General features: G+C 52.3%; 1 protein-coding gene across 1 annotated transcript in view; it reads left to right on the top strand.

Moving 5' to 3' along the window:
* jade3 (jade family PHD finger 3) overlaps positions 1–15,199 on the top strand; it is a 30,425-nt gene extending 15,226 nt beyond the window's left edge. The window contains exons 7-11 of the mRNA XM_046299480.1: positions 2,277–2,444; positions 5,032–5,148; positions 5,831–6,367; positions 12,598–12,715; positions 13,939–15,199. Coding sequence (XP_046155436.1) covers positions 2,277–2,444; positions 5,032–5,148; positions 5,831–6,367; positions 12,598–12,715; positions 13,939–14,855 — 1,857 coding nt within the window. The 3' untranslated portion in view covers positions 14,856–15,199. The remainder of the gene's footprint in view (positions 1–2,276; positions 2,445–5,031; positions 5,149–5,830; positions 6,368–12,597; positions 12,716–13,938) is intronic.
* Positions 15,200–23,583: the final 8,384 nt, after the last annotated feature.

Genomic DNA, 23,583 nt, shown 5'->3' with positions numbered 1-23,583 from the left:
GACAGAAGCACCAGATCATCAGCAAACGTTTGACTTCAGATTCTAGTAGAGTGAGGCCGGGGGCTGCAGTTCTAGTAGGGTGAGGCCGGGGGCTGCAGTTCTAGTAGGGTGAGGCCGGGGGCTGCAGTTCTAGTAGAGTGAGGCCGGGGCTGCAGTTCTAGTAGAGTGAGGCCGGGGCTGCAGTTCTAGTAGGGTGAGGCCGGGGCTGCAGTTCTAGTAGAGTGAGGCCGGGGCTGCAGTTCTAGTAGAGTGAGGCCGGGGCTGCAGTTCTAGTAGGGTGAGGCCGGGGGCTGCAGTTCTAGTAGAGTGAGGCCGGGGGCTGCAGTTCTAGTAGGGTGAGGCCGGGGCTGCAGTTCTAGTAGAGTGAGGCCGGGGCTGCAGTTCTAGTAGGGTGAGGCCGGGGGCTGCAGTTCTAGTAGGGTGAGGCCGGGGGCTGCAGTTCTAGTAGAGTGAGTCCGGGGCTGCAGTTCTAGTAGGGTGAGGCCGGGGGCTGCAGTTCTAGTAGGGTGAGGCCGGGGCTGCAGTTCTAGTAGGGTGAGGCCGGGGGCTGCAGTTCTAGTAGAGTGAGGCCGGGGCTGCAGTTCTAGTAGGGTGAGGCCGGGGGCTGCAGTTCTAGTAGGGTGAGGCCGGGGCTGCAGTTCTAGTAGGGTGAGGCCGGGGCTGCAGTTCTAGTAGGGTGAGGCCGGGGCTGCAGTTCTAGTAGAGTGAGGCCGGGGCTGCAGTTCTAGTAGAGTGAGGCCGGGGCTGCAGTTCTAGTAGGGTGAGGCCGGGGCTGCAGTTCTAGTAGAGTGAGGCCGGGGGCTGCAGTTCTAGTAGGGTGAGGCCGGGGGCTGCAGTTCTAGTAGGGTGAGGCCGGGGCTGCAGTTCTAGTAGGGTGAGGCCGGGGGCTGCAGTTCTAGTAGGGTGAGGCCGGGGGCTGCAGTTCTAGTAGGGTGAGGCCGGGGCTGCAGTTCTAGTAGGGTGAGGCCGGGGCTGCAGTTCTAGTAGGGTGAGGCCGGGGGCTGCAGTTCGAGTCGGGTGGGGCCGGGGGCTGCAGTTCGAGTCGGGTGGGGCCGGGGGCTGCAGTTCGAGTCGGGTGGGGCCGGGGGCTGCAGTTCGAGTCGGGTGGGGCCGGGGGCTGCAGTTCGAGTCGGGTGAGGCCGGGGGCTGCAGTTCGAGTCGGGTGAGGCCGGGGGCTGCAGTTCGAGTCGGGTGAGGCCGGGGGCTGCAGTTCGAGTCGGGTGAGGCCGGGGGCTGCAGTTCGAGTCGGGTGAGGCCGGGGGCTGCAGTTCGAGTCGGGTGAGGCCGGGGGCTGCAGTTCGAGTCGGGTGAGGCCGGGGGCTGCAGTTCGAGTCGGGTGAGGCCGGGGGCTGCAGTTCGAGTGCCCTTGCCAAAATCGTTGATATATGTTGAAGCGGGTGGGGCTTAAGCTTAATCTCTTTCACCCCACGGCCCTGTGGAAAGAAATGTTTGTTTTCCCAAATTTAACCGCACTCTTGTTTGTGTACGTATGTTTTGCCCCAACACCACTTTCCTTCACTTTGTATAGCAGACCCTCCAAATTGAGTCAAAAGCCTTTTTGAGATCAGCAATGTATGAGAATACCTTTGGCTTTGGTTTGTTTCTTTGATTTGACATTTGCTCAGTGCATTGTTTTCACTGAGGAAATGTACGAGTCTGCTGTTCATGATAATGCAGATCATTTTCCCAAGGTTGCTGTTGACGCATATTCCACGCTAGTTAATGGGGTCAAATTTGTCTCCACTTTTGTGGATTGGGGTGATCCGTCCTTGGTTCCAAATATTGGGGAAGAAGCCAGAGCTGAGGACGATGTTAAGGAGTTTAAGTTTAGCCAATTGGAATTTGTTGTCTGTATATTTGATCATTTCATTGAGGATACCATCAACACCACAGGCCTTTTTGGGTTGTAGGGTTTTTATTTTGTCCTGTAGTTCATTTCAATGTAATTAGAGAATCCAGTGGAATCTGGTAGTCTATAATAGTTGATTCTTCTAAGATTTGCATTTGATCATGTCTATGTTTTTGCTGTTTGTTCTTTGTTATAGGGCCAAAGTGGTTTATCCATATGTCTATGTTTTGGATAGATAACTCCTCGTGTTTTAGTGTTTTCCATCCAATTTTCCCAGAAGTGGTAGTCTATGGATTCTTCAATTACATTGAGCTGTGTAATCCCCCCCTGCCCAGGCGTGTTATGATATAGTGAAGGTACCATGTGTAGTCCTAACTCTCTCTCTCTCTCTCTCTCTCTCTCCCCCTGCCCACCCCCCCCTACCCAGGCGTGTTATGGTATAGTGAAGGTGCCAGATGGTAACTGGCTGTGCAGGACGTGTGTCTTGGGCATCGACCCCCAGTGTCAGCTGTGCCCCATCAAGGGAGGGGCGATGAAGGCTACGAGGGCAGGCACCAAGTGGGCACACGTCAGCTGTGCTCTGTGGATCCCTGAAGTAAACATTAACACCTTTTTATGCATTCGTCTGTCAGAATGTGGTGTTAAAACAGTAAAGCTGACTGACGGTCCCGTGTGTCTCTAGCTGACTGACGGTCCCGTGTGTCTCTAGCTGACTGACGGTCCCGTGTGTCTCTAGCTGACTGACGGTCCCGTGTGTCTCTAGCTGACTGACGGTCCCGTGTGTCTCTAGCTGACTGACGGTCCCGTGTGTCTCTAGCTGACTGACGGTCCCGTGTGTCTCTAGCTGACTGACTGTCCCGTGTGTCTCTAGCTGACTGACTAACGGTCCCGTGTGTCTCTAGGTGACTGACGGCCCCGTGTGTCTCTAGCTGACTGACTAACGGTCCCGTGTGTCTCTAGCTGACTGACTGACGGTCCCGTGTGTCTCTAGCTGACTGACTGACGGTCCCGTGTGTCTCTAGCTGACTAACGGTCCCGTGTGTCTCTAGCTGACTGACTGACGGTCCCGTGTGTCTCTAGCTGACTAACGGTCCCGTGTGTCTCTAGCTGACTAACGGTCCCGTGTGTCTCTAGCTGACTGACTGACGGTCCCGTGTGTCTCTAGCTGACTGACTGACGGTCCCGTGTGTCTCTAGCTGACTGACTGACGGTCCCGTGTGTCTCTAGCTGACTGACTGACGGTCCCGTGTGTCTCTAGGTGACTGACTGACGGTCCCGTGTGTCTCTAGCTGACTGACTGACGGTCCCGTGTGTCTCTAGCTGACTGACTGACGGTCCCGTGTGTCTAGCTGACTAACGGTCCCGTGTGTCTCTAGCTGACTGACTGACGGTCCCGTGTGTCTCTAGCTGACTGACTGACGGTCCCGTGTGTCTCTAGCTGACTGACTGACGGTCCCGTGTGTCTCTAGCTGACTGACTGACGGTCCCGTGTGTCTCTAGCTGACTGACTGACGGTCCCGTGTGTCTCTAGCTGACTGACTGACGGTCCCGTGTGTCTCTAGCTGACTGACTGACGGTCCCGTGTGTCTCTAGCTGACTGACTGACGGTCCCGTGTGTCTCTAGCTGACTGACGGTCCCGTGTGTCTCTAGCTGACTGACGGTCCCGTGTGTCTCTAGCTGACTGACGGTCCCGTGTGTCTCTAGCTGACTAACGGTCCCGTGTGTCTCTAGCTGACTGACGGTCCCGTGTGTCTCTAGCTGACTAACGGTCCCGTGTGTCTCTAGCTGACTGACGGACGGTCCCGTGTGTCTCTAGCTGACTGACTGACGGTCCCGTGTGTCTCTAGCTGACTGACTGACGGTCCCGTGTGTCTCTAGCTGACTGACGGACGGTCCCGTGTGTCTCTAGCTGACTGACGGACGGTCCCGTGTGTCTCTAGCTGACTGACGGACGGTCCCGTGTGTCTCTAGCTGACTGACTGACGGTCCCGTGTGTCTCTAGCTGACTGACTGACGGTCCCGTGTGTCTCTAGCTGACTGACGGACGGTCCCGTGTGTCTCTAGCTGACTGACGGACGGTCCCGTGTGTCTCTAGCTGACTGACGGACGGTCCCGTGTGTCTCTAGCTGACTGACGGACGGTCCCGTGTGTCTCTAGCTGACTGACTGACGGTCCCGTGTGTCTCTAGCTGACTGACTGACGGTCCCGTGTGTCTCTAGCTGACTGACTGACGGTCCCGTGTGTCTCTAGCTGACTGACTGACGGTCCCGTGTGTCTCTAGCTGACTGACGGTCCCGTGTATCTCTAGCTGACTGACGGTCCCGTGTGTCTCTAGCTGACTGACGGTCCCGTGTGTCTCTAGCTGACTGACGGTCCCGTGTGTCTCTAGCTGACTGACTGTCCCGTGTGTCTCTAGCTGACTAACGGTCCCGTGTGTCTCTAGCTGACTGACGGTCCCGTGTGTCTCTAGCTGACTGACGGACGGTCCCGTGTGTCTCTAGCTGACTGACGGTCCCGTGTGTCTCTAGCTGACTGACTGACGGTCCCGTGTGTCTCTAGCTGACTGACGGTCCCGTGTGTCTCTAGGTGACTGACGGTCCCGTGTGTCTCTAGGTGACTGACGGTCCCGTGTGTCTCTAGGTGACTGACGGTCCCGTGTGTCTCTAGCTGACTGACGGTCCCGTGTGTCTCTAGCTGACTAACGGTCCTGTGTGTCTCTAGCTGACTGACTGACGGTCCCGTGTGTCTCTAGCTGACTAACGGTCCCGTGTGTCTCTAGCTGACTGACTGACGGTCCCGTGTGTCTCTAGCTGACTGACGGTCCCGTGTGTCTCTAGCTGACTGACTGACGGTCCCGTGTGTCTCTAGCTGACTGACGGTCCCGTGTGTCTCTAGCTGACTGACGGTCCCGTGTGTCTCTAGCTGACTGACGGTCCCGTGTGTCTCTAGCTGACTGACTGACGGTCCCGTGTGTCTCTAGCTGACTGACTGACGGTCCCGTGTGTCTCTAGCTGACTGACTGACGGTCCCGTGTGTCTCTAGCTGACTGACTGACGGTCCCGTGTGTCTCTAGCTGACTGACGGTCCCGTGTGTCTCTAGCTGACTGACGGTCCCGTGTGTCTCTAGCTGACTGACGGTCCCGTGTGTCTCTAGGTGACTGACGGTCCCGTGTGTCTCTAGGTTAGCATCGCGTGTCCAGAGAGGATGGAGCCCATCACCAAAGTGTCTCACATCCCCCCCTCCCGCTGGTCTCTCATCTGCAGCCTCTGTAAACTGAAGACTGGTGCCTGTATACAGGTGAGTATGTTGGTTGGACTGTGTATTTCTGAACATATGTAGGTGACTAGATATCACACGTCTCTTGGTTTGTTCACACTCGTCGTGTTTTAGTTGGTAGTATAGTGTGGTTTATCTTTTGTATTGGCTCGTGAAGTGTGTATTAATTAACACCGGGGTTCTCAAACTTTTAGAGACTCCTTCTGTGATAGTTAATTAATCAGGGACCCCCCTCATAATGAGAACACAACTGCAGTGAGATATAAGATAAGGAGTGCCACTGGCAGTGCATGGCGAGAACTATTGAGTTGAAAAATGTGTAATTGTTGGGGTACTGTGGATATCAATATCTGTGTGAGCCCCCAAGGCCCATGTTGCTCTGAGGTAAGAACAGACATTATAGTTGAATAATATGCCATTGTATCACAACCTCTAACCTCTAACCTCTAACCTCGGCCAAAATGAGTTTCATTGTTTAGTAATATTCATTAAAAATTACATGCAAAAAAAAAGTGATATATATTTTGAAATCTGCCTGAGGACCTCCTGCAGGAGTCCACTTTGACAACCCCTGAGTTAATGAACCTTGACCTCCTGCAGGACCCCACTTTGACAACCCCTGAGTTAATGAACCTTGACCTCCTGCAGGACCCCACTTTGACAACCCCTGAGTTAATGAACCTTGTCCTCCTGCATTCCTCAGTGCTCAGTGAAGAACTGCACCATTCCGTTCCATGTGACGTGTGCCTTCGAGCACAGCCTGGAGATGAAGACTGTCCTGGATGAAGGAGATGAGGTGAAGTTCAGGTCCTACTGCCTGAAGCACAGTAAGCCCAAGAACCAGGCCTCCTCCGACCCACCAGCCCCCGGCCTCAGCCCCTGTCAACCAGCCCACAGCAAGCAGTCCAAGGCAGGGGAGCCAGGCTCCGGTCTCAGTCCGGCCCGGCCCAAACCCCCCGTAGACCCAGAGAGGGGGGGCCTGAGGGCCCAGAGGTTGCTAGAACTAGAGGAGGAGTTTTCTACTCTGATTCACCCCGAGGAGCTGGCCCTGAACCTGGGCCTCCCTCCCAGCCTGCTGGACTTCATCTACCAATACTGGAAACTGAAGAGGAAGAGCAACTTCAACCGTGCTCTGCTGCCCCCTAGTGAGGAGGAGGGTAACCTGCTGCTGTTGCCTCATGAAGACAGCATCCACACACGGATGAGGATGTTCATGCACCTCCGACAGGACTTAGAGAGGGTTAGTATTACTTATATTGTATTTAATATAGATATACACTGAGTATACAAGCATAAATAACACCTGCTCTTTCCATGACATACCGACCAGGTGAATCCAGGTGGAAGATATGATCCCTTATTTACATTTACATTTAAGTCATTTAGCAGACGCTCTTATCCAGAGCGACTTACAAATTGGTGCATTCACCTTATGACATCCAGTGGGACAGTCACTAAACAATAGTCCTTATTGATGTCTCTTGTTAATTCCACTTCGGTGTAGATGAAGGGGAGGAGACAGGTTGAAGAAGGATTATTGATGTCTCTTGTTAATTCCACTTCAGTGTAGATGAAGGGGAGGAGACAGGTTGAAGAAGGATTATTGATGTCACTTGTTAATTCCACTTCAGTGTAGATGAAGGGGAGGAGACAGGTTGAAGAAGGATTATTGATGTCTCTTGTTAATTCCACTTCGGTGTAGATGAAGGGGAGGAGACAGGTTGAAGAAGGATTATTGATGTCACTTGTTAATTCCACTTCGGTGTAGATGAAGGGGAGGAGACAGGTTGAAGAAGGATTATTGATGTCACTTGTTAATTCCACTTCAGTGTAGATGAAGGGGAGGAGACAGGTTGAAGAAGGATTATTGATGTCTCTTGTTAATTCCACTTCAGTGTAGATGAAGGGGAGGAGACAGGTTGAAGAAGGATGTTTAAGCTTTGAGACAGTTGAAACATGGTTTGTGTACACACTACCGTTCTAAAGTTTGGTCACTTATAAATGGAATTGTTTTTGAAAGAAAAGCAAATTGTCCATTAAAATATCATCAAATTGATCAGAAATACAGTGTAGACATTGTTAATGTTGTAAATTACTATTGTAGCTGGAAACGGCAAATTTTTATGGAATATCTACATTGGAGTACAGAGGCCCATTATCAGCAACCATCACTCCTGTGTTCCAATGGCACGTTGTGTTAGCTAATCCAAGTACAGAGGCCCATTATCAGCAACCATCACTCCTGTGTTACAATGGCACGTTGTGTTAGCTAATCCAAGTACAGAGGCCCATTAATCAGCAACCATCACTCCTGTGTTACAATGGCACGTTGTGTTAGCTAATCCAAGTTTATCATTTTAAAAGGCTAATTGATCATTAGAAAACCCTTTTGCAATTATGTTAGTAAAGCTGAAAACAGTTGTTCTGATTAAAGAAGCGATAAAACTGTCATTCTTTAGACTAGTTGAGTATCTGGAGCATCAGCATTTGTGGGTTCGATTACAGGCTCAAAATGGCCAAAAACAAAGACCTTTCTTCTGAAACTCGTCAGTCTATTCTTGTTCTGAGAAATGAAGGCTATTCCATGTGATGTGGATTAGCACAACGTGCCATTGGAACAGAGGAGTTATGGTTGCGGACAGGTATGTAATATCTATCTACATCTATGTAGATATTCCATTAAAAATCAGCCGTTTCCAACAATAGTTATTTTAATGGACCAAAAATATGCTTTTCTTTCAAAAGGACATTTGTAAGTGACCCCAAACTTTAGAACGGTAAAGTATGAATGGACAAGACAAAATATTTAAGTGCCTTTGAACGGGGAATGGTAGCAGGCGCCAGGCGCACTGGTTTGTGTCTAGAACTGCAATGCTGCTGGGTTTTTCACACTCAACCCTTTCCCATGTGTATCAAGGATGGTCCACCACCTAAAGGAAATCAAGCCAACTTGACACAACTGTGGGAAGCATTGGAGTCGACATCCTGTGTTACGATTTACCGCCTTGTGGAGTCCATGCCGCGACGAATTGAGGCTCTTCTGAGGGCTAATGGGGTGGGGGGCAACTCTATTTTTTAGAAGACGTTATCCACACATACGGATGGATGGTCATGCACCCCAGACGATACTTTTATATACGTTGTAAATTATACTCCACTGAACCCAAATATAAACGCAATATGTGAAGTGTTGAAATTAAAGATACCAGAAATGTTCCATACACACAAAAGATGTCGCTAAAATTGTGGATGAGTTAGTTTACATCCATTTGCCAAGATAAACCATTCACCTGACAGGTGTGGCATATCAACAAGCTGATTTAACAGCATGATCATTTACATAGGTGCACCTTATGTTGGGGACAATAAAGAACACTCTAAAATGGGCAGTTTAGTCCCACAACACAATGCCACAGATGTCTCAAGTTTTGAGGGAGGGTGCAATTGGCATGCTGACTGCAGGAATGTCCACCAGAGCTGTTGCCAGAGAATTGAATGTTCATTTCTCTACCATAAGCTGCCTCCCAACGTCATTTTAGAGAATTTGGCAGTATGTCCAACCCCAGGACATCCACATCTGGCTTCTTCTCCTGCGGGATCGTCTGAGACCAGCCACCCAGACAGTTGATGAAACTGAGGAGTATTTCTGTCTGTAATACAGCCCTTTAGTGATGGAAAACCCCATTCTGATTGGCTGGGCCTGGCTCCCCAGTGGGTGGGCCTATGCCTTCCCAGGCCCACCCATGTGAAACCCATAGATTAGAGCCTTATTTATTTCAATTGACTGATACCCATATACAGTACGTTCTAAATTATTCCGACCCCTTTCCCTTTTTCCACATTTTGTTACGTTACAGACTTTATTCACATTTTTTTTTATCTTCATCAATCTACACTCAGTACCACATAATGACAAAGCAAAAAACAGGTTTTTAGAAATTTGTGTAAATTTATCTTAAACAGAAACGGTATTTACATAAGTATTCAGACCCTTTGGTACGAGACTCGAAATTGAGCTCAGGTGCCTCCTGTTTCCATTGATCATCCTATGTAATGACCCACAGTTGACAGTGCATTTCAGCATTGAAGGTCCCCAAGAACACAGTGGCCTCCATTCTTAAATAGAAGAGGTTTGGAACCACCAAGTCACCGAATCAGGGGAGAAGGGCCTTGGTCAGGGAGGTGAGCAAGAACCCCAATGGTCTCTCGGACAGCTCCAGAGTTTATCTGTGGAAATGGGAGAACCTTCCAGAAGGACAACCATCTCTGCAGTAGTCCCCCAATCAGGCTTTTATGGTAGAGTGTCCAGATGGAAGCAACTCGGTAAAAGGCACATGACAGCCTACTTGGAGTTTGCCAAAAGGCACCTAAAGGACTCTCAGATTATGAGAAACGAGATTCTCTGGTCTGAAACCAAGATTGAACTATTTGGCCTGAATGCCAAGTGTCACGTCTGGAGGAAACCTGGCACCATCTCTACTGTGAAACGTGTTGGTGGCAACACCGACATGCTGTGGGGGTGTTTTTCAACGGCAGGGACTGGGAGACTAGTCAGGATCGAGGGAAAGATGAACGGAGCAAAGTACAGAGGTCCTTGATGAAAACCTGCTCCAGAGCGCTCAGGACCTCAGACTGGGGTGAAGGTTCACCTTCCAACAGGACAATGACCCTAAGCACACAGCCAAGACAACGCAGGAGTGGCTTTGGAAAAAGTCTCTGAATATCCTTGATTGGCCAGACTTGAACCCTATCGAACATCTCTGGAGAGACCTGAAAATCACTGTACAGCAACACTCCCCATCCAACCTGACAGGGCTTGAGAGGATCTGCAGAGAAGAATGGGAGAAACTCTCCAAATACAGATGTGCCAAGCTTGTAGCGTCAAACCCAAGAAGACTGATGGCTGTAATCACTGCCCAAGGCGCTTCAACAAAGTACTGAGGAAAGGGTCTGAATACTTCTGTCAATGTCATATTTCCGTTTTTTATATTGAATAAATTTGCAAGAAATGTTTACCTGTATTTGCTTTGTCATTATGGGGTGTTGTGTGTAGATTGACAAGGGGAAAACATTGTATTTAATCCATTTTAGAATAAGGCTGTAATGTAACAAAATGTGGAAAAAGAAAAGGGGTCTGAAACTTTCCGAATGAATTGTTACATGTTGAGTTTCTATTTTTGTTCAGTGTAGTTCTATGAACTCCGAGCTCTGTCATATCAAGATCTGAGTTGGGTGCTTCTATGGGATGGCAGGTAGCCAGGGGTTGCCGGTTCCAATCCAGGGTCTTACAGGACGAATCTGTCACCGTGTTGTTCCCTGCAGGAGAGGTATTCGGTTATGGGCCCGTACATAATATAACCTTCCCTTCAGAATGTAAAAAGTTAAGCAAGGAATGGGAGTAGGCTACCTGCCATCGTAACAGGGAGGGGGAGGGTTAAAGGTGAGGAGGGGGAGGGTTACGGTGAGGAGGGGAGGGTTACGAGGGGGAGGGGGGTTACGGTGGGGAGGGGGAGGTTAAAGGGGGGGGGTTAAAGGTGGGGGGGTTACGGTGAGGAGGGGAGGGTTACGAGGGGGAGGGTTACGGTGGGGAGGGGGGGTTACGGTGGGGAGGGGGTGGGGAGGTTACGGTGGGGTGGGGGAGGTTACGGTGGGAAGGGGGTGAGGGGGGGAGGGTTACGGTGGGAAGGGGGGGGGGTTTACGGTGGGGTGGGGGGAGTTTACGGTGAGGAGGGGAGGGTTACGGTGGGGAGGGGGGGTTACGGTGGGGAGGGGAAGGGTTACGGTGGGGAGGGGAAGGGTTACGGTGGGGTGGGGGGTTACGGTGAGGAGGGGAGGGTTACGGTGGGGAGGGGAGGGTTACGGTGGGGAGGGGAAGGGTTACGGTGGGGAGGGGAAGGGTTACGGTGGGGAGGCGGAAGGGTTACGGTGGGGGAGGTTACGGTGAGGAGGCGGAGGGTTACGGTGAGGCGGAGGGTTACGTGGAGGCGGAGGGTTACGTTGAGGCGGAGGGTTACGTTGAGGCGGAGGGTTACGTTGAGGCGGAGGGTTACGTTGAGGCGGTGGGGAGGGGGAGGGTTGCGGTGGGGAGGGTTGCGGTGGGGAGGGGAGGGTTACGGTGGGGAGGGGGGGGTTACGGTGGGGGAGGGTGGGGAGGGGAGGGTTACGGGGAGGGGGGTTACGGTGGGGAGGGGGAGGGTTACGGTGGGGAGGGGGAGGGTTACGGTGAGGAGGGGAGGGTTACGGTGAGGAGGGGGGGGTTACGGTGGGGAGGGGGAGTTTACGGTGGGGGGGGAGGGTTACGGGGGGGGGAGGTTACGGTGAGGAGGGGAGGGTTACGGTGGGGAGGTGGAGGGTTACGGTGGGGAGGGGAGGGTTACGGTGGGGAGGGGAGGGTTACGGTGGGGAGGGGAGGGTTACGGTGGGGAGGGGAAGGGTTACGGTGGGGAGGGGAGGGTTGCGTTGGGGAGAGGAGGGGTTGCGGTGGGGAGGGGGAGGGTTGCGGTGGGGAGGGTTAGGGGGGAGGGTTACGGTGGGGAGGGGGAGGGTTGCGGTGAGGGAGGGTTACGGTGGGGAGGGGGAGGGTTACGGTGGGGAGGGGGAGGGTTACGGTGGGGAGGGGGAGGGTTACGGTGGGGAGGGGGAGGGTTACGGTGAGGAGGGGGGGGTTACGGTGAGGAGGGGGAGGGTTACGGTGAGGAGGGGAGGGTTACGGTGGGGAGGTGGAGGGTTACGGTGGGGAGGGGAAGGGTTACGGTGAGGAGGCGGAGGGTTACGGTGGGGAATGTTACGGTGAGGAGGCGGAGGGTTACGTTGAGGGGGAGAGTTGCGGTGGGGAGGGGGAGAGTTGCGGTGGGGAGGGGGAGGGTTGCGGTGGGGAGGGGGAGGGTTGCGGTGGGGAGGGGAGGGTTGCGGTGGGGAGGGGGTTGCGGTGGGGAGGGGGAGGGTTGCGGTGGGGAGGGGGAGGGTTACAGTGGGGGAGGGTTACGGTGGGGAGTTACGGTGTTGGGGAGGGTGACACAGGGTAGGGCTCAGGTCTCTGGTATGGTTAGGGGTCAGGCCTGGGGGCCAAAGAGGTTAGGGTGTATAAAAGTGCTTCAAAAAGCAGGAATATTGGGGGAATAAGTGCAAATCAGAAGAGCTCAAATCTCTTGAGGGAAGAAAACAAATTCAGTTCCTGTAGATATTCCCTCAAATTTAAGCTAAAAGGGCAAATGAAGAATTGTTTCCATCACACAAGTTTTACTAGATCCACACAAGTAATCAAATGTGAAAATAATTATACGAGGATCCAACCAAAAAGATTAATAATCATGACAGGTACAATAGATCTGTAGCTTGACCTTTAAATCAATTCATTTATCCCAGGGGAGATGGAAACTATAAAACAGCCACCAGATGGAGACAGATTGCTGGGTGGCTTAGGGTGAGTGTTTGTTAGCTCACCTGACGGCCATGTTGTGTCCCCTACAGGTGAGGAACCTGTGTTACATGGTGAGTCGGAGGGAGAAGCTGAAACTGTCTCAGAGCAAGGCCCAGGAGCAGATCTTCAACCTCCACGTCAAACTGCTCAGCCAGGAGATCTCCGCTGGTAAGATTTGTGTGGGGCCGTATCCGAATAACCATACTTGCATTCTAAATAATAGGTATTTTGGATGTGTGAAAAAAATAATGTTTTATAGTATGTGAAATTAGTTTTAAAGGCCAGGATGTCATACTCATTTATGCATTTACAAATTATTTAAAAAATGTAAACTAGGCAAGTCATTTTAAGAACAAATTCTTATTTTCAATGACGGCCTACCACGGCCAAACCTGGACGACGCTCGGCCAATTGAGAGCCACCCGATGGGGCACCCAATCACGGCCGGATGTGATACAGCCTGGATTCAATCCAGGGACTGTATTTACGCCTCTTGCACTGAGATGCAGTGCCTTAGACCGCTGCGCTACTCGGGAGCAATATCCCTATGGGGCTAGTTAGTGACCATCAGTAAATTAAAGTACATGGGACAATATTATAAAGTGTCAAAGGCTCCAAATTTCAATGACTTAACCTCAAACCAACTATAAATAGTAAAAAATCGTATTAACAAGACAACTGAAAGATGCGCCACATGAAAATATCTTCCCATTGTGTAATGTATTGACGGCCCCTAACTAGCCCCAGAGCGAGGCTACTCTAATTGACTCTCGTTTGTAGTCAGTCATGGCCACTGCATTTCTTTCTGATTGGCTCTCATGGTGTGGGAGGAGTTGGGGACTAACCCATAATTCTGATTGGCCCTAATGGTCTTTTCTCTCCAGTTTAATGTTCTATCCTAGGGTGTGGGAGGAGTTGGGGACTAACCCATAATTCTGATTGGCCCTCATGGTCTTTTCTCTCCAGGTTAATGTTCTATCCTAGGGTGTGGGAGGAGTTGGGGACTAACCCATAATTCTGATTGGCCCTCATGGTATTTTCTCTCCAGGTTAATGTTCTATCCTAGGGTGTGGGAGGAGTTGGGGACTAACCCATCATTCTGATTGGCCCTCATGGTATTTTCTCTCCAGGTTAATGTTCTATCCTAGGGTGTGGGAGGAGTTGGGGACTAACCCATCATTCTGATTGGCCCTCATGGTGTGGGAGGAGTTGGGGACTAAGCCATCATTCTGATTGGCCCTCATGGTCTTTTCTCTCCAGGTTAATGTTCTATACTAGGGTGTGGGAGGAGTTGGGGACTAACCCATCATTATGATTGGCCCTCATGGTGTGGGAGGAGTTGGGGACTAACCCATTATTCTGATTGGCCCTCATGGTGTTTGTCTCTCCAGGTCTGCCGGTGGACAGCATGTTGTTCCGGCCTCCTCCCAGAATCACCCTGACGCTGAAGATGCCCAAAGTGTCGCTGGGTAACGGGAAGACCGGCTCCAAGTCAGTCAACGGCCCCCTGTGTCCAGATAACAGCGGGAACGTTCACCAACGCAGTGGGGGAGGGAAGGGGCTAGGGAAGGGTGGGGGGAAGGGTAAGGGGGGAGGGTTAGGTAAAGGAGGAGGGAAGCCTCAGCTCCATGGGCGAGGCAAGAGAGAGGAGTGCTCCAATGGCAGCCTGCTGTCTGCTTCAGGTCAGTCACGTAGGGAGGGGAGTAATGCCACTGGACCAACACTGACTAACCGTTCTGCCAGGGGCTCAGCCCTGACCATTAAACAGACTGGCAAGCCTCTAATGGTTAAACCGTTGACGCTCCACCCTTCCAATGGAAACGGCAAACTGGACCAAGAGCGGACAGGCCCCGTCCCTAGACCCAACGGCGTGATGGAGAAGACGGTGGGCGTGGCCCAGAAGGACAGCTCTTGTCAGACCCCCAGCGAACAGGAAACCAGCGAGGGTTCAGGGGTCAAGGCCAGCCAATCAGTCAGCTTCAGTGATTCCACCATGGAGCACTTCAGCCGGTCGTTCAAGGAGGCAACGGTCAGCTTGGTGCGGACCACTGAGGACCTGCGGGGGGACAAGGTGTCCCAGGGGGGTAGAGGCTCCAGATCAGCCCAGGACCGACCCTGGGCCAAACCAGTTCCCGGAGTCCCCCAGGGACTCGGTGGTACCAGATCACCACCCTACAAGGAGACGGATGGATACTGCCCTGACCTGGAACTCAGTGACTCAGAGCCAGAGGCTAAAGGTCAGAGGTTGAGGCAGGGTAGGGTAAAGCAGAGCCTGGGGGGGTCCAGTAGGACCTCAGTACAGAGGTGACAGCCATGACATGACCTTTGCCCGGGCTCTGTCTGAGCGAGCAGCTCTCTGGTCATGGGGCAGCGCCAGAGCCCCTACAATGGCCGGGCCATCTATCTATTGTACACAGGGACAGGAGCACAGGACTGCTGCATGACAGGCGTCCTGACCCAGATCATCACCTCAGTGGGCCTCTAAGCCACATGTCGTCTTTAATGTATTTTTGTTCTCTCTCCCTCTGTGCTCGGTGTGAACGGAAGGCCCTTGGACTGTCCCCTTATTAAACGACTTGTCTGTTTATTTCTGTCTTCTTAGCTCTGGCTAGAAATGATTAGAGCCTGAATGATGGGGGTTTCTTTTTTTTTGGGGGGCAACTTACTGATGTTGATTCGAGTGTTTTACATCGGAGAAATTAAGGTGTCATTTTTCCACACTGAAGTCTCGTAAATTGCCATCCAAAATTAGCAATTGTCCAATAAAATATGTTTCAAATGTTGATTTTCATCCTATCGGTCGTGCTCTATAAATTATTTTCTGTTCTGTACTCAACCTCCCAATCTAGGTTAACATCTACATAATAGGTGAATCTACTCAACCTCCCTCTCCTTTTCTCTAGCTCTTTTGCGATCTCTTGAACTGCTAGCATTAGCATCTCTTGAACTGCTAGCATTAGCATCTCTTGAACTGCTAGCATTAGCATCTCTTGAACTGCCAGCATTAGCATCTCTTGAACTGCCAGCATTAGCATCTCTTGAACTGCCAGCATTAGCATCTCTTGAACTGCCAGCATTAGCGTCTCTTGAACTGCCAGCATTAGCGTCTCTTGAACTGCCAGCATTAGCGTCTCTTGAACTGCTAGCATTAGCATCTCTTGAACTGCCAGCATTAGCATCTCTTGAACTGCCAGCATTAGCATCTCTTGAACTGCCAGCATTAGCATCTCTTGAACTGCTAGCATTAGCATCTCTTGAACTGCCAGCATTAGCGTCTCTTGAACTGCTAGCATTAGCATCTCTTGAACTGCCAGCATTAGCGTCTCTTGAACTGCTACCTATCATTTCAGATGAGGAGACTGTCGTTCAACAGCCAGTTCTTCTGTTAGTCTCCATTTCCAGAGTTGGACAGAGGGAGTCTCTTTAAGTGAATCATTGTGTTCAATAGCGCACATGTTTTTGATATGTATGAATATGAAATTCACTGACTGTATTGGTATGATTTTGTATCCTTTTTACTAGGGAATAAATAGTATATTTAATCACATTTGATATTTGGTGATATTTTTGACCCCTGGAACAGAAGAGCTGCAGGGTTATGGAACCTGATGCTATGGTGTACGACTGGTGGGGGTGTATGTTCTGACTGGTGGGGGTGGAGGGTCTGGCTGGTGGGGGTGTATGTTCTGACTGGTGGGGGTGGAGGGTCTGGCTGGTGGGGGTGTATGTTCTGACTGGTGGGGGTGGAGGGTCTGACTGGAGGTGGGGGTGGAGGGTTCTGACTGGTGGGGGTGGAGTGGTGGTGGAGGGTCTGAGGGGTGGAGGGTCTGACTGGTAGTGGTGGTGGTGGTGGAGGGTCTGACTGGTGGGGTGGAGGGTCTGACTGGTGGGGGTGGAGGGTCTGACTGGTGGGGGTGGTGGTGGTGGGGGCTGATAGGTGGTGGTGACTGGTGGTGGGGTGGAGGGTCTGACTGGTGGAGGGTCTGACTGGTGGTGGTGGTGGAGGGTCTGACTGGTGGTGGGGGTGGAGGGTCTGACTGGTGGGGGTGGAGGGTCTGACTGGTGGGGGTGGTGGGGTGGAGGGTCTGACTGGTGGGGGTGGTGGTGGTGGAGGGTCTGACTGGTAGTGGGGTGGGGGTGGAGGGTCTGACTGGTGGTGGTGGAGGGTCTGACTTGGGGTGGAGGGTCTGACTGGTGGGGGTGGTGGTGGTGGAGGGTCTGACTTGGGGTGGAGGGTCTGATGGGTGGGGGTGGAGGGTCTGACTGGTGGGGGTGGTGGTGGTGGGGGCTGATAGTCTGATTGGGGGGAGGGTGACTGGTGGTGGTGGATGGTCTGACTGGTGGTGGGGTGGAGGGTCTGACTGGTGGTGGGGGTGGAGGGTCTGACTGGTGGGGGGGTGGAGGGTCTGACTGGTGGTGGGGGGAGGGTCTGACTGGTGGTGGAGGGAGGGTCTGACTGGTGGTGGAGGGAGGGTCTGACTGGTGGTGGGGTGGAGGGTCTGGGTGGTGGTGGAGGGTCTGGTGGTGGGGGTGGAGGGTCTGACTGGGGGTGGAGGGAGGGTCTGACTGGTGGTGGAGGGAGGGTCTGACTGGTGGGGTGGAGGGTCTGGGTGGTGGTGGAGGGTCTGACTGGTGGTGGGGGTGGAGGGTCTGACTGGGGTGGAGGGTCTGGGTGGTGGTGGAGGGTCTGACTGATGGTGGGGGTGGAGGGTCTGACTGGGGGTGGAGGGTCTGACTGGTGGGGGTGGAGGGTCTGACTGGTGGTGGGGGTATAGGGTCTGACTGGTGGTGGGGGAGGGTCTGACTGGTGGGGGTGGAGGGTCTGGCTGGTGGTGGGGGTGGGTGGGTCTGACTGGGGGTGGTGGAGGGTCTGACTGGTGGGGGTGGAGGGTCTGACTGGTGGTGGGGGTGGAGGGTCTGACTGGGGGTGGAGGGTCTGGGGGTGGTGGGGGTCTGACTGGTGGTGGGGGTGGAGGGTCTGACTGGTGGTGGAGGGTCTGACGTGGTGGGGGTGGAGGGTCTGACTGGGGGTGGAGGGTCTGGGTGGTGGTGGAGGGTCTGACTGGTGGTGGGGGTGGAGGGTCTGACTGGGGTGGGGGTGGAGGGTCTGACTGGTGGGAGTGGAGGGTCTGACTGGTGGTGGGGGTATAGGGTCTGACTGGTGGTGGGGGTATAGGGTCTGACTGGTGGTGGGGGAGGGTCTGACTGGTGGTGGAGGGTCTGACTGGTGGTGGGGGTATAGGGTCTGACTGGTGGTGGAGGGTCTGACTGGTTGGGGTGGAGGGTCTGACTGGTGGTGGGGGTATAGGGTCTGACTGGTGGTGGAGGTTCTGACGTGGTGGGGGTGGAGGGTCTGACTGGTGGTGATGGTGGTGGTGGTGGAGGGTCTGACTGGTGGTGGAGGTATAGGGTCTGACTGGTGGTGGAGGTATAGGGTCTGACTGGTGGTGGAGGTATAGGGTCTGACTGGTGGTGGAGGTATAGGGTCTGACTGGTGGTGGAGGTATAGGGTCTGACTGGTGGTGGAGGTTCTGATGTGGTGGGGGTGGAGGGTCTGACTGGTGGTGATGGTGGTGGAGGGTCTGACTGGTGGTGATGGTGGTGGGGGTGGAGGGTCTGACTATAACCAGTCACAGCCCAGTCCTCCTCCTTCCTACTGGCCTCCACTATAACCAGTCACAGCCCAGTCCTCCTTCCTACTGGCCTCCACTATAACCAGTCACAGCCCAGTCCTCCTCCTTCCTACTGGCCTCCACTATAACCAGTCACAGCCCAGTCCTCCTCCTTCCTACTAGCCTCCACTATAACCAGTCACAGCCCAGTCCTCCTCCTTCCTACTGGCCTCCACTATAACCAGTCACAGCCCAGTCCTCCTTCCTACTGGCCTCCACTATAACCAGTCACAGCCCAGGCCTCCTTCCTACTGGCCTCCACTATAACCAGTCACAGCCCAGTCCTCCTTCCTACTGGCCTCCACTATAACCAGTCACAGCCCAGTCCTCCTTCCTACTGGCCTCCACTATAACCAGTCACAGCCCAGTCCTCTTTCCTACTGGCCTCCACTATAACCTCTACTATAACCAGTCACAGCCCAGTCCTCTTTCCTACTGGCCTCCACTATAATCTCCACTATAACCTCCACTATAACCAGTCACAGCCCAGTCCTCTTTCCTACTGGCCTCCACTATAACCTCCACCATAACTAGTCACAGCCCAGTGTGAAGTACATATGATAGGCTTAAGGTTTCCATGCAACAGCTTGTTTGGGTAACGTTGTCATGACGTGGCCCTCTTTGACTATAACAAGCACCAACTTTCTCTCTCTTCCCCCTACACCCAGGCTCTGAAATCTCAGGTCGTAAATTCCTGGAGGAAATTCTCTTCCCGACCATGCAGTATAGAGAGAGGGTTCACAGTAGAACAAAGGATCTTCTTCTACCTCACAGAACTTGATAACTGAACTCCATGTTTTGGAGAATGTGTAAATGGTCGGTGGCGAATCCAGCTATGACCCGGGCCATTTTGTTTTATGATTGTGACATTTCCATAACTCTGTTTATACAGGAGCCTCTGTTCTGAGGCTTGCATCTAATTATTGTATAAAATGAATGAGTAAAGATTAAACTATTTGTGAAATTATGTAATGTGATTTTAGACTGTTTAATGAAAGAGAATCCAATTCCCTTTAAAGTTTCACTAAGTCATTGGCCCGCCCCCATGAGCACAGGCATCGATCTGGCGTCATGGGTCAGCCTTTTCTGCTGTTCGAATCACTGTAATTGGCCCGCCCCCGTGAGCACAGGCATCGATCTGGCGTCATGGGTCAGCCTTTTCTGCTGTTCAAAATATAACCCGACCTGGAGAATCCCACTTCAGACCAAGCGTACCTTGATTACCAAGAGGGCTAAGGTTTGAGTAGAGCCCAAGCGTACCTCGATTACCAAGAGGGCTAAGGTTTGAGTAGAGCCCAAGCGTACCTCGATTACCAAGAGGGCTAAGGTTTGAGTAGAGCCCATGCGTACCTCGATTACCAAGAGGGCTAAGGTTTGAGTAGAGCCCATGCGTACCTCGATTACCAAGAGGGCTAAGGTTTGAGTAGAGCCCATGCGTACCTCGATTACCAAGAGGGCTAAGGTTTGAGTAGAGCCCAAGCGTACCTCGATTACCAAGAGGGCTAAGGTTTGAGTAGAGCCCAAGCGTACCTCGATTACCAAGAGGGCTAAGGTTTGAGTAGAGCCCATGCGTACCTCGATTACCAAGAGGGCTAAGGTTTGAGTAGAGCCCAAGCGTACCTCGATTACCAAGAGGGCTAAGGTTTGAGTAGAGCCCATGCGTACCTCGATTACCAAGAGGGCTAAGGTTTGAGTAGAGCCCAAGCGTACCTCGATCCAAGAGGGCTAAGGTTACGATTACCAAGAGGGCTAAGGTTTGAGTAGAGCCCAAGCGTACCTCGATTACCAAGAGGGCTAAGGTTTGAGTAGAGCCCAAGCGTTACCTCGATTACCAAGAGGGCTAAGGTTTGAGTAGAGCCCATGCGTACCTCGATTAATAAGAGGGCTAAATTTGAATAGCCCAAGCGTAATTACCAAGAGGGCTAGTTTGCAGCTAGAGAATTATGTACCTCGATTACCAAGAGGGCTAAGGTTTGAGTAGAGCCAATTCCTCGATTACCAAGAGGGTAGACCCAGGTCCTCGTGTAAAGAGGGCTAAACTAGACCCATGGTCCTCGATTACCAAGAGGGCTAAAGTAGAGCCCAGCGTACCTCGATAAACTACCAAGGTCGGTAAAAGTAGACCCAGGTACCTCCGACAGAATAAGTAAATCTTCAATACTAGACCAGGTCTGCAGCTGTAAATTATGTACCCAACGGTCGGACCAACAAACTAGACCAGGTCGGTGTAAACATCTATTCTAAACTAGACCCAACATTGTAAACTAGACCAATTCCCCAGGTTTAAACTAGACCAGGTCGGTGTAAACTAGACTAGACCAGGTCGGTGTAAACTAAACTAGACCCAGGTCGGTGTAAACTAGACCCAGGTCGGTGTAAACTAGACCCAGGTCGGTGTAAACTAGACCCAGGTCGGTGTAAACTAGACCCAGGTCGGTGTAAACTAGACCCAGGTCGGTGTAAACTAGACCCAGGTCGGTGTAAACTAGACCAGGTCGGTGTAAACTAGACCAGGTCGGTGTAAACTAGACCAGGTCGGTGTAAACTAGACCAGGTCGGTGTAAACTAGACCCAGGTCGGTGTAAACTAGACCCAGGTCGGTGTAAACTAGACCCAGGTCGGTGTAAACTAGACCCTAGACCAGGTCGGTGTAAACTAGACCAGGTCGGTGTGTAAACTAAACTAGACCAGGTCGGTGTAAACTAGACCCAGGTCGGTGTAAACTAGACCAAACTAGACCAGGTCGGTGTAAACTAGACCAGGTCGGTGTAAACTAGACCCAGGTCGGTGTAAACTAGACCAGGTCGGTGTAAACTAGACCCAGGTCGGTGTAAACTAGACCCAGGTCGGTGTAAACTAGACCCAGGTCGGTGTAAACTAGACCCAGGTCGGTGTAAACTAGACCCAGGTCGGTGTAAAGACCCAGGTCGGTGTAAACTACCCAGGTAGACCAGGTCGGTGTAAACTAGACCCAGGTCGGTGTAAACTAGACCCAGGTCGGTGTAAACTAGACCAGGTCGGTGTAAACTAAACTAGACCCAGGTCGGTGTAAACTAGACCAGGTCGGTGTAAACTAGACCCAGGTCGGTGTAAACTAGACCAGGTCGGTGTAAACTAGACCAGGTCGGTGTAAACTAGACCAGGTCGGTGTAAACTAGAGGTCGGTGTGTAAACTAGACCAGGTCGGTGTAAACTAGACCCAGGTCGGTGTAAACTAGACCCAGGTCGGTGTAAACTAGACCCAGGTCGGTGTAAACTAGACCCAGGTCGGTGTAAACTAGACCAGGTCGGTGTAAACTAGACCCAGGTCGGTGTAAACTAGACCCAGGTCGGTGTAAACTAAACTAGACCAGGTCGGTAAACTAGACCCAGGTCGGTGTAAACTAGACCCAGGTCGGTGTAAACTAGACCCAGGTCGGTGACCCAGGTCGGTAAACTAGACCCAGGTCGGTAAACTAGACCCAGGTCGGTGTAAACTAAACTAGACCCAGGTCGGTGTAAACTAGACCCAGGTCGGTAAACTAGTAAACTAGACCCAGGTCGGTGTAAACTAGACCCAGGTCGGTGTAAACTAGACCAGGTCGGTGTAAACTAGACCCAGGTCGGTGTAAACTAGACCCAGGTCGGTGTAAACTAGACCCAGGTCGGTGTAAACTAGACCCAGGTCGGTGTAAACTAAACTAGACCAGGTCGGTGTAAACTAAACTAGACCAGGTCGGTGTAAACTAAACTAGACCAGGTCGGTGTAAACTAAACTAGACCAGGTCGGTGTAAACTAGACCAGGTCGGTGTAAACTAGACCCAGGTCGGTGTAAACTAGACCCAGGTCGGTGTAAACTAGACCCAGGTCGGTGTAAACTAGACCCAGGTCGGTGTAAACTAGACCCAGGTCGGTGTAAACTAGACCCAGGTCGGTGTAAACCAGGTCGGTGTAAACTAGACCCAGGTCGGTGTAAACTAGACCCAGGTCGGTGTAAACTAGACCCAGGTCGGTGTAAACTAGACCCAGGTCGGTGTAAACTAGACCCAGGTCGGTGTAAACTAAACTAGACCCAGGTCGGTGTAAACTAGACCCAGGTCGGTGTAAACTAGACCCAGGTCGGTGTAACTAGACCCAGGTCGGTGTAAACTAGACCCAGGTCGGTGTAAACTAGACCCAGGTCGGTGTAAACTAGACCCAGGTCGGTGTAAACTAGACCCAGGTCGGTGTAAACTAGACCCAGGTCGGTGTAAACTAGACCCAGGTCGGTGTAAACTAGACCAGGTCGGTGTAAACTAGACCCAGGTCGGTGTAAACTAGACCCAGGTCGGTGTAAACTAGACCCAGGTCGGTGTAAACTAGACCCAGGTCGGTGTAAACTAGACCCAGGTCGGTGTAAACTAGACCCAGGTCGGTGTAAACTAGACCCAGGTCGGTGTAAACTAGACCCAGGTCGGTAAACTAGACCCAGGTCGGTGTAAACTAGACCCAGGTCGGTGTAAACTAGACCCAGGTCGGTGTAAACTAGACCCAGGTCGGTGTAAACTAGACCCAGGTCGGTGTAAACTAGACCCAGGTCGGTGTAAACTAGACCCAGGTCGGTGTAAACTAGACCCAGGTCGGTGTAAACTAAACTAGACCCAGGTCGGTGTAAACTAGACCCAGGTCGGTGTAAACTAGACCCAGGTCGGTGTAAACTAGACCCAGGTCGGTGTAAACTAGACCAGGTCGGTGTAAACTAGACCCAGGTCGGTAAACTAGTAAACTAGACCCAGGTCGGTGTAAACTAGACCCAGGTCGGTGTAAACTAGACCCAGGTCGGTGTAAACTAGACCCAGGTCGGTGTAAACTAGACCCAGGTCGGTGTAAACTAGACCCAGGTCGGTGACCAGGTAAACTAGACCCAGGTCGGTGTAAACTAGACCCAGGTCGGTGTAAACTAGACCCAGGTCGGTGTAAACTAGACCCAGGTCGGTGTAAACTAGACCCAGGTCGGTGTAAACTAGACCCAGGTCGGTGTAAACTAGACCCAGGTCGGTGTAAACTAGACCCAGGTCGGTGTAAACTAGACCCAGGTCGGTGTAAACTAGACCCAGGTCGGTGTAAACTAGACCCAGGTCGGTGTAAACTAGACCCAGGTCGGTGTAAACTAGACCAGGTCGGTGTAAACTAGACCAGGTCGGTGTAAACTAGACCAGGTCGGTGTAAACTAGACCCAGGTCGGTGTAAACTAGACCCAGGTCGGTGTAAACTAGACCCAGGTCGGTAAACTAGACCAGGTAAACTAGACCAGGTCGGTGTAAACTAGACCCAGGTCGGTGTAAACTAGACCCAGGTCGGTGTAAACTAGACCCAGGTCGGTGTAAACTAGACCCAGGTCGGTG

This window comes from Oncorhynchus gorbuscha, linkage group LG02, assembly GCF_021184085.1.
Source record: "Oncorhynchus gorbuscha isolate QuinsamMale2020 ecotype Even-year linkage group LG02, OgorEven_v1.0, whole genome shotgun sequence".
Classification (NCBI taxonomy): domain Eukaryota; kingdom Metazoa; phylum Chordata; class Actinopteri; order Salmoniformes; family Salmonidae; genus Oncorhynchus; species Oncorhynchus gorbuscha.
Note: the sequence above shows the minus strand (reverse complement) of the source record. Positions and strands in the feature narration are given on the sequence as shown.